Here is a 10,906-nt window from a genome sequence, read left to right on the forward strand (position 1 = left end):
TACAAAGCTACTTCTGTATAGTGTGAAAAGCATAATTAGATAAGCATTGAAGGCCTATCTTTTACTGAAAACAGAGACATTCTGGATTTGTAAGTAAAATCATGATCTGAATTTATTTCTCACAGAACTACAAACATTCCAGGGGATTTAGCAATGGTAGACTTGATAGAACACCAGGATTATGTGGGTTTTGTTGTTGTGTGTACACATATAGAAATACATAAATTTTCAGTGTCAGGTGGAGGCTCCAATGCTTCTTTAAGGTAGAAGATTTCTGCAGGTTTATAACTTGTTTTACGTTCAACATTTTTAACACAACTATTTCATTTTTTACATTAGAAAAGGATAATGTCTGTGTATTCCAAGAAGTCACCATATTGAGCCCTGGTCAGTCCATGATCCAATACTTGGATGATGATCATTGTTACATAGCAACGTGTTCACACGAAAGAGACCCTGGCACAGGATTTCATGCCATGGATCTGATAGTAGTTAACTGTTCCCAAAAATGTGAAGCTGTAAGTATTGCTAAAATGTAAGGGTGAAGTCATTTGTGAATATAAGCTATAAGGATGTAGTTGTTCTTTAAATTTACTCCAAAAATGGTAGTCAGTGTCATGTACAGAAGTTTTAAGTTTTGCTTCAACAATGTATTCGTTATTGCTTGAAAAACTTTGAACCAATGGGTCGGATTCAGCGCTTCCATTCCTCCGATGGAAGCTCCTCCACTTAGTGAAATGAAATATATTTGGCACAGCTTCCTTTGTTCCTTTGGAGATATTGCTAGGGGTGTAGCTAGCTGCTCTGGCACGCTACCATTTCGGGCAGTGCAGGGCCCCGAGCCATCACATCACTCCCAGTAGAGACGCGTGGCTTGGGTGCACTGCAGGCGGTAAATGCCAACCCCCACAATGTGCCATTTTGTCAACCCCCTCAAGGATGACACCTGGGACGGACCGTACCCCCCCCCACCCTTCCTACACCCCTGGATATTGCATATCCACAGGTCAGCTTTGCCTTCTTGCCAAGCGCTGTGGTCTAGACAACTGAGCCTATTGGGCTTGCCGATCAGAAGGTCGGCGACTCAAATCCTCGCAATGGTGTGAGCTCCCATTGCTCTGTCCCAGCTCCTGCCAACCTAGCAGTTCAAAAGCACGCCAGTGCAAGTAGATAAATAGGTACCACTGTGGCAGGAAGGTAAACAGTGTTTCTGTACGCTCTGGTTTCCTCCATGGTGTTCTATTGCTCCAGAAGCAGTTTAGTCATGCTGGCCACAAGATCCGAAAAGCTGTCTGTGCACAAAAGCCGGCTCACTCAGCCTGAAAGCGAGATTAGGGCCACAACCCCATAGTCGCCTTTGACTGGACTTAACTGCCCAGAGGTCCTTTTTTACTTGCCATTGAGCAAGATAGTTTTAGACCTGCATGATGAGACAACTGGAAGACATCCTTTTTCTTTCTGTTTTTCTGGAACAGTGGCACCCGTTCTGTACCTCTCTCCTTATTTACTTATCTTAGGCAGAGGCCTAGACTGTGAATAGTAAAGTAAAATCAGTTTTAGTATGTAAATTGCATGAGAATGCTTTTCCTCTCAATTGGTTTAAGGGCTGGTTATTAGTTGTTGTTGTTGTTATTGTTTGTAGTTATTAGTATGTATTTCAAAATAATACTTTAAATATTATCTTTTTAAACACAAAATATCTATCTTTTTAACAGCACCAAGTATATGTCCCATCTCCTAGTCAACACACTTGTTGTGGTTCCTGCATAAATGTGTCCTGTATTTTCTATTCTGGCAATGGAACCTCAGTCATTTATGAAGTAAGTCCTCCTGAAAAGCTGAAAAAAATAGACCATGTGATCAGAATTCAGACTATTTAAATTATAAAAAATATTAAATCCTATTGAAGTCATTCCACATATTCCTACTCTTGATTCAAACTTTCTTTGGTTGGAAGCCACCTTGAATATTTGGTGCTTGTGCACAAACTCTTGAGTAAGTCAGGTGATGTCTAGGCACATTCAACAGCAGCACCTCTTACAGACCTCTTGGTACCAAATTGTTGTTCTAAAATTATGGTCCAGATCTTTATGGGATTTTTCATCCAACAACACCGCCTCCCTTCTTACTTTACACGAGGTGAAAAACAGCATAAACCTTGGATGCTTTCAGGCAACCTGTATTTTCAACAACAACAAAAAAGGACTTATAACTTACTCCTGCATTTGCCCTGGTTGTTTGTGTGAGTTACGTTGTAATGGCCAAAGCTACAAACAATTTAAAAAATCTGACCAAAAAACCCAAGCAAACCTGTAAGAAGCCAGAAAGAAGCTATCTCCTCTCAGTTGCACATCCTGCTTTGTAAGTCAATTTAAACTCGAGTTTCCCCATTTAGATGTCACAGGAAAGTAAGATGCTATGTATACAAACAGAGGGACAGGGCAAGGAGGGAGTGGACGGGCACACCATTCACAGACCAACCCTGTTACATCTGAACTGAGCCAACAGTTAAAAATACTGGATGCAAACCACAGCATGATGTCTTAGTTTGAAGTGGATGTGCAAACTATGTTCCATCTTAACTGTGACTGAGTACAGTCATACCTTGGATCTCAAACAGCTTGGCTCCCGAACAAATTGGCTCCCGAATGATCAAAACCCAGAAGTGAGTGTTCCGGTTTCCGAACAATTTTTGGAAGCTGAATGTCCAGCACAGATTCTGTGGCTTCCAATTGGTTGCAGGACGTTCTTGCAGCCAATCGGAAGCCATGCCTTAGTTTTCAAATGGTTCTGGGAGTCAAATGGAATCCCAGAATGCATTCTGTTCAAGAACCAAGGTACCACTGTATTGCAATGGAACTGAGCAAATCACGGTTAAAGCCGCCTCTATGCCTACCTCATAGCAAGGTAAGAAGCAAGAGTTCTGGTAAGTTGTTATATATGCACTCTAAAGGCATAGGCAAACTCCAGCCCTCCAGGTGTTTGGGACTACAATTCCCATCATCCCTAGCTAACAGGACCAGTGGTCAGGGATGATGGGAATTGTAGTCCCAAATATCTGGAGGGGTGGAGTTTGCCTATGCCTGCTCTATTCTGTGCCTGGGAATCCCCTAGTGGTGTGAAGGCAACAAACCATGGTGAGTGCTAACAGTAGCTACCCCTCTTGGAAACTGTGGCCTTTGAGAAACAGGAAAGTGTCATTATTGTAGTGAAGATGGTTAATATGGTGTTGTCAGAAAACATTGATTGTGGTCAGCTCCAGAGCCATTTAACCCTAATGTCAAGTAAATGTTCTTGTGGTCTTTTAATCAGTTCTCCCCCCCCCCAGAAGAATAACCTTCGATGTCTTACTTTATAGGAAGGAAGCACATGGGACTCAAACTGCACTAAATATGAATGCACAAAGACTGCTGGCGGTGCAATAGTGCTTGGCTCCAGTGTGGTTTGCCCACCCTTTAATGAGACTGAGTGCACAAAGGTTTGTAATCCTATGCATATTGTATACAAATGAGGAAATATATGAAATAACATTTTTCTTGAGGAGCACACAATCCGCTTGTAATTGTTTAATATAGAGAAAATGTCTACATTTCAGTGTTTTCATTCATCTTTTTTTCTGAATTACGCCAGAGGGCAAATAATATCTTACTTACATAAAGTCTTATTTACATAAATGAAAATGTTGTTATCTGGAGCCCATGAGCTTTCTGGTCCAAATGGGGTACTCTCCTTGCTCACGTGGGCAGTTCTGCATGAATGCTTGTGGATTTGCTTCTTTCATCGAAATGAATACATCAGAACTGATTCTAATCAGTGGATCAGTGGCTCATGCAAAGGCTCATGGTCTTCAGATTTTGTGACTCGCAGTGTGTCTGCTCAGAAGAAAACCCAATTGAGTTAACTGGGACTTACTCCAAGATGAATGTGATAAGGATTGCAGTCCCCATTCTTAACATGGAAGTTATACTTCATCATCGGCACCTGGAGTGCCAAAGGTACAGCTGCCATACGTCCGGAATTTCCCAGACATAGTTGGGATTTGCCCACTGAAAATTGCGTCCGAGCAGAATTTCTGAAAATTGGAAAAAAATGTCCGGGAAAACCCAGCTGTATGGCAATCCATGTCGGAAGTGTAGATTTTGTGGCAGATTTCCTTTTTTTTAAAAAAAAGCTCAAAATCTTTTTGAAATATGACAACCCTACCAAGAGTCATTCAGACTTATCAAGATGTTCCTTTGGGCACAGTCTGTTTTGAAATATTCTTTTTTTTATTTTCCCAGAATGGAGGCACTATAGAGACATATAACGATGGCTGCTGCAAGGCGTGTAAGTGGAACAAAAGCTGCATTCAGTGCTAGTTGTATGCTAGTTTGGCTTCGGTTTTGGATAGCTGTGTGTGTTTTTCACTCCTTTTACATGGGACATGTGGAAATAAAAAGCATGCCATCCCAAATCATGTAATGTATGTGTAGTCTTAACAAATGTCATTGACAAGCCTTGCTTTATATGGCTGCTCACATGGTGATTTTGGTTGTGTGTGTTTTTTTGGTTAAACTTTTTCTTCTTCTGGAGTATAATCAAATCTCGCCAAATATAGCAGGGGGTGAAACTAAAAGCTACTTTGTATTTTTAATAAATGAGGTTATATATACACATATATATAGCTATAGATATAGATATTTGCCTAGATTGTTCCAATTCATGCAAACATGTTTGAAATAAAAGTTCAAAAAAATGGAGAATTGATTTATAACTTAGTGCGATGGTGGTTTTAGGTTCTCCTGTTATGTGTTCTATAGGAATAAATGTTTTTCGTCTTCAGTCCAAGTCCATATATAACAAGATATTTAAGTGAGCAAAATTATGCATAAAGAATTTTTAAAAAGAGACAATTTCCCTTGTAAGAAGTTATGCATCAAATTGTAATGTGCAAATGTGAAGGCATTTGCACAAAATATTGTATGGCATATTCCAGTTTCAGGATCAAAAAGGTCTTTCTGACATGAATTAGCACATCTGGATAGTAAAGGACATTGTACACTTGGATTCTCTTTTGACAGCTCCCCCTAGGCTTATTTTGCAGTGACCTCAGCATTTCAGCACTTTGATAGCCAATGGGAACTCACAGGCCTCATTCACATACCACATTAAACCATAGTTCAGGCATCCCCAAACTGCGGCCCTCCAGATGTTTTGGCCTACAACTCCCATGATCCCTAGCTAACAGGACCAGTGGTCAGGGATGATGGGAATTGTAGTCCAAAACATCTGGAGGGCCGAAGTTTGGGGAAAGCCTGCCATAGTTCCAAAGCAAACAATATTTAATGTGAATTTGAAGCATGCTGCTGCAGACTGCTCAAAAATTTTGCTCTGGTCCTCCCCCATTCCTATTGTTTCCACATCACCAGGAAACAGCCAGAGTCTGGCATGCTCAGGTGTACAGAGCCAGGACGGTGGTTTATTTCTATTCAAATAAACCACAGGGCAAGATTTGTTCTGCTCATTTTTGGGGAGAAACAAACTATGAGGCCAGGTTCAGATATCATGACAAACAGTCTTTGGGTTGTTTCTTGGTGGCATGCAGCAGCAGAAGCATGGAAAGAGTGGGAAAATAATTACTGAGCAGTGCAAATTCACATCAAATCATAGTTTGCTTTTTATTAAGGTGTAATGGAAAGTATGAACTGTACCAATGTGAGGAATTGCAGACATTTTAACAGAGAAGGAAGAAAAAAACTTTCAACACCTGCATGGGCTCTAGAAAGAACAGAATTAGGGGGATCATGTACAATTCTAAGCGAAGCACTAAAAAAATACAAAGCAAGCTACACAGATGTTTGTTCTTTATATTCCTTGGGAAATCTTTCATGCTGCAGTTCACTAAAGCAGACTGAAATCTAGTCAGCCCAACAGGAGATGCATTTGATTATCTCCTAGAAAACCTGTCTCTAACAATTTGCCAAATGTCTTGGGAACTTCTATCCCATGCAGCTGCTTTTTTGTTTCTTTAGGATGGGGAAAGCACTTCTTGCTTGTGCCTGGAGGGCCCCCCCAACCAATTTTCCTTTGCATATAGGCCACACCCACACCTTTTCATTTGAAAACATAATACTGCCTGAAGGCATGTATCTGCATACATGTGTTCAGGGCATCTGGTATGGGCCCTGCATATACGACTAAAGCCCTAGATATGGCTTTGGCCAAAGAGATCACTATTTTGAATGATAGATATGAATGGCCTGCACCTGGCCACCCCCTTAAAAAAGCTAGGCATGGGCTGATTGTAGCCCCTCTGATTGGCTAAGTGGGCAATGCCCACCTTTACCTAGGAGCCCGACGTGGTCAGAGGTGGGCAGTGCCAGGTGACCATCACCTCTCCTAGCCATGTCGGAAGATAGCGGTCGCACCATGTGGCAACGGCCACCCACCTGGAGTTCCAGGTGAGCAAATATTTTGAGTGACAGACATTAGGAAAAATATTAAGGAGAATTATTCTGCTATGTAGATAACCAACGCTGAATAAGCGCTCAGTGAAGCCACATCGTTCTCCTTCTCCATTCACTATATGAAGCAGACTTACCCTAAGAGTTCACTGTACATGGTATTATGAAAACTCTGTAGCTTTTGCAGAATTCCATAGTCTTAGGAAAGGCACTGTTATACTTCAGAACCATTGGCTGAAATGGCTTCTAAGAACAAAAAATGCAACAAAATTAAATGCTATTTTACATGCTAATAGAGAATGTTTTCTTATATATATAAAAAACTAAAAGCATGTGCTTTCTTTGGTAAAGCAGTTTAAAAGTCAGCTCCAAGTATAGCTTGCGGCTCCTTGGGTTTTAACGGGAACCAATAATCTTCATTTTAACAGGAGAATGATTAAATGCATGCTAAGTGAGTTCATATATTTAATTCTTACCTTGCCAGAGTCATAAGATGCCCCCTAGAATTATTACTTTTTAATCTCTTGTGTGAACATTGTAGCTTTGTTACCCAGGCACGTCTTAAAGCACAGGTTTTCAATAATTGAGAAAAATAGGAAGACTTGTTCCTATTTTTCAAAAAGAAAAAAAGAGAGAAATCACAGTTGGCAGTGTAAGAATTAATACAATGTTATTCATGTAAAAAAAATGTTTTTATATTACAAAAAAACTTATGTTCCCAATAATTCTGCCAGGTTCTGGACGGGGTGTATTACCCTTTGCCATTACCCCCGTAGTCTCTACTGATAGTATTAATTGTGAACCAGGTATTACTATTTTTAATAATGTATTTTCTTTCCTTTAAAAATTGTTAAAATGTTAATATTCTTTACAGAGATGTTGTCGATAAGCTTCTGTGACTCAGCGTTTCCAGTATTTATTAGATGACATTACACACCTTACTTAGTTCATTGCTTATCGCTTTGCAGAATTAGAATATTTAGGCCATTTTTTTTAAAAGAGAAAATTGCTGCGGCCTTTTCTTTCCTAATTAAAGAGCCACCTTGCAGTGATGGCTGTCACAGTCCTGGGCTAGGAAGCAATTAAGTGGTGACTGAGGGAAAGATGGTGCCCTTATTTGTGTTGTGAGTTTGTGTTGTGAGGTGGTGGATGTGGGGGCAATTGTGATATAGACACATGCATCTATTGGCCTAGCTGTGTTCACAGAAGGAGGTATACCATAGAACTGTTTTTTAACATTGATATAATGCTTCAATGCCCATGGCTGGTAGAAGCTTCATGAAGATTGTATTGGCACTCCTATGTAGATTTAGCTGAGAATATTTGTGTGAACCAGACCTTCAGTAAGTTAGATTTACTGCATCTGGTGCAGTCTGGCTTTCCCTCTTGATTTTTGTAATGTACGTTCAATTTTCAATTTTCATTAACTAAATGACAAATACTAAATGACAGCCACATTTTTATCCTTGAATCCTCTCAACATATGCAGTGGACATGGTGGTGTTAACAATGGATTCAAAACCTATTTCATCTCTTCCGCACAAAACGGATTCTATCAGGAATGTTCCTGCATCACAAACTAATACTGAAGAGTTTACTCTTAAGTTAACCCTTAACAAATGCTCGTTAAAAGGCCATTGTCCATAGAACCATGAGATAGATTTTAGAAATGCAATATGGCTCCTGAGTTCTCACTTTTGAAACCAGTCCTAGAATCACCAGTCCTAGAATCACCTAATGAGAGACTCCCAGAACTTATGGACTGATATCTATCTATAAGGATAGCAGGTTGGTGGGAAGGATGAACTGCTCTGGAGCACGTTCAAAAGCACCAACACAAACCTAAAGGGCTCTTTGAATCATGGCCTAATGAATGTTATTTTGAAAATTATATTCCTGGTTTAGCAAGTATATATGAGTAAATGGCAGGTTATTTTATATTCCATTAGGCAAACGAGATGAAAAGATTTGCCAAAAAGTGACCGTCAGAACAACCATAAGGAAAAATGACTGCATAAGTCGGAGCCCTGTAAGTACAAATGCCTAAAAGGGGGTATTGGGTTGTTGTTTTAATTTTGAATATGTATTTTGTGGTTTTATATTTTGATTTTATTCTGTGAACCGCCCTGAGACCTCCAGGTATAGGGTGGTATAATAATAATAATAATAATAATAAAATAATAATAATAATAGGTTACTTCCTTCTAGTCAGTGCGCGTAATAAAACAAGCCAACCATTAAAACACTCGTGGGTAGTGTGCAAAATAAAGACACACCCACACCTACAGACCTAAATAGGGCCCACAACTGCCCTGACATCTGGGAAATATCTCACCCTGGCAATGTCCTCCTACTCATATATGTATTTACAGTTTAATTGCCTCTTCCCTGAGAGAAATGCTGAGCTCTTCTGTTCAGACTCCAAATAAACTGTACACAACGTAATTGCTGACACCAGGGAAAAGCACCGACATCTATCATTAAATGTCCTCCTACTCTAAATGAAGTGTGCCAGTATATAACAAATGCACATAATGTGCTTTAAAAACAAACAACCCTCCCCTTTGTCTTCTCACAATGGGTATGCCTTTGATGTCATACAGAATAAAATCTCCTTAAGAGATCAAGATATAATACCTCTGTTTTGTGAGGTACCAGATATCAGATAATATATTTCCATGTAAATATATACAATAAATCATTTACTGTCTCAGAAAACAGAGCTATTACATCTTAACACCCATAAAGGGGGGGGAATTTCATTTCTATATGTATATATTAATTACAATGTTTTTGAAGTATACTTGATATACCGAGGTTATAGAGGTACATTTGCAGTTGCAGCTTAACCAATGCAAAGGTTAGGATTGGGATGAATTCGTTTTTCAAGTTACATGAGTTAATTTTTGCAGATAAATGAAACTATCAGAGCAAGGTGCATATTTTTATGATAACCTCAAAATGCCTGGCAAATTTGGCATGTGAGGCGAGTTCTTAAGCTCTTCTTTCTTCCGCATCTCCTGGGAATGGGTGCATCTCCATGTTTGGCTTGAACAAATGCTTTAGATAAATGTTTGGGGAGGTGAATGGAGACAACACCCTATCACCAAATCACCTTCTCTTTCTCTCTCATTTGTGTTTGCCTTAGATTGGAGGCACAACAGATGTTTGCTTGAGGGCACATGTGTACTTGTAAAGAGTTGGACTCTGAGACTCTTACGCTTTAGTTGAGGGATCTATTCCAACTCTACAATTCTGCCATTCTATCTTTCCTGCGAAGTGAGAGGTGGGGAGTGTAACTTTGCCATTCAGCTCTGAAAACAGCCTGTAGCAACCAGGGCTAACTAGTTATAGTACCTACAGATAATGTTCTCTTTTTGGGAAGCAGCCCTGTGAAGCCATTAGAGGAGGTGTGCACAAAGTGGACATTCACCAAAAAATTGCTTCCTTCCTTCTCACCCCAAAGCATCAACTAACGGGTGATTTCTTGCTTCTTTCTGTCTCTCTTAACAGATTAATGTGGCTTCTTGTGATGGAAAATGTCCATCTGCCACAATTTTTAATATCAACATTAATAGCCATTTAAGATTCTGTAAATGCTGTCGTGAAAACGGAGTGCAGAATCTCACCGTGCCACTCTACTGCTCAGGAAATGGCACTGAAATCTTGTATGTCATCCAGGAGCCCACAGACTGTTCATGCCAGTGGAATTAAGATTGTCTGGAATCTTATGGAAGACCATAACCAAACAGACTATTGTACGTTTATTATTGTATTTGGATTTAATAAATATCTGATTAATATATACACATATTTTTCGTGTTTTATAAGTATCATAAAATTGATAGTATTCAGTGTTTTAATGCTACATGTTACATATATGCAAGATTTAGTTCATTTTAGTCATCGACTTAACTTCATTTAGATGTGTGAATTAATCAGTTCATGGTAAACAATGTTAATCACAAACACATCCCTAATTATAACTGGAAACCTTTTGTAGCTTATTAGCATGTCTATTGGTATCACTCATTTATACTTACAATGATTGTAAACTTTACACCGTGCAGTAAAGTGTTTGCAATAAATTACTGGTTACTTTAAAAAATCTATAGAAAACTGGTATTCCTTGTTTCAATTGTTTCTTTCTATTTGTTTTCTGTCTTTCAGTACACTTTACATTTTTTTGTGTTCCTTTTGAACATCCCCAGAATCTTGTGGCCACTATTAAAGTGTATCTGAAAACTACTAATTAATCCCTGCTGACATGATTTGATATTTACGGGGTTTAAAAAAGAGCTACAGGTGTTTGTGATATGTCCCTTGCATTTAAAGGTGATACAAAATATATGTATAGTTCTGTTAAAGAAGAAAATGCACCTTTACTTTGGGAGGACTGCTATTATTATTTAAAGATATTGTATTACTATTTTGATGAAAATATTTGATGTCTTTTTGTTATA

At 39.1% G+C, this 10,906-nt stretch overlaps 1 protein-coding gene across 1 annotated transcript in view; it reads left to right on the top strand.

Annotated features, from left to right (window-relative positions):
* The window catches only part of OTOGL (otogelin like), a 90,647-nt gene extending 80,019 nt beyond the window's left edge, over positions 1 to 10,628 (top strand). Inside the window, exons 52-57 of the mRNA XM_060279428.1 lie at positions 340 to 518; positions 1,716 to 1,820; positions 3,359 to 3,478; positions 4,281 to 4,326; positions 8,393 to 8,472; positions 9,957 to 10,628. Of these exons, the coding sequence (XP_060135411.1) occupies positions 340 to 518; positions 1,716 to 1,820; positions 3,359 to 3,478; positions 4,281 to 4,326; positions 8,393 to 8,472; positions 9,957 to 10,157 (731 nt within the window). The 3' untranslated portion in view covers positions 10,158 to 10,628. The remainder of the gene's footprint in view (positions 1 to 339; positions 519 to 1,715; positions 1,821 to 3,358; positions 3,479 to 4,280; positions 4,327 to 8,392; positions 8,473 to 9,956) is intronic.
* Positions 10,629 to 10,906: the final 278 nt, after the last annotated feature.

This window comes from Zootoca vivipara, chromosome 10, assembly GCF_963506605.1.
Source record: "Zootoca vivipara chromosome 10, rZooViv1.1, whole genome shotgun sequence".
Lineage (NCBI taxonomy): Eukaryota > Metazoa > Chordata > Lepidosauria > Squamata > Lacertidae > Zootoca > Zootoca vivipara.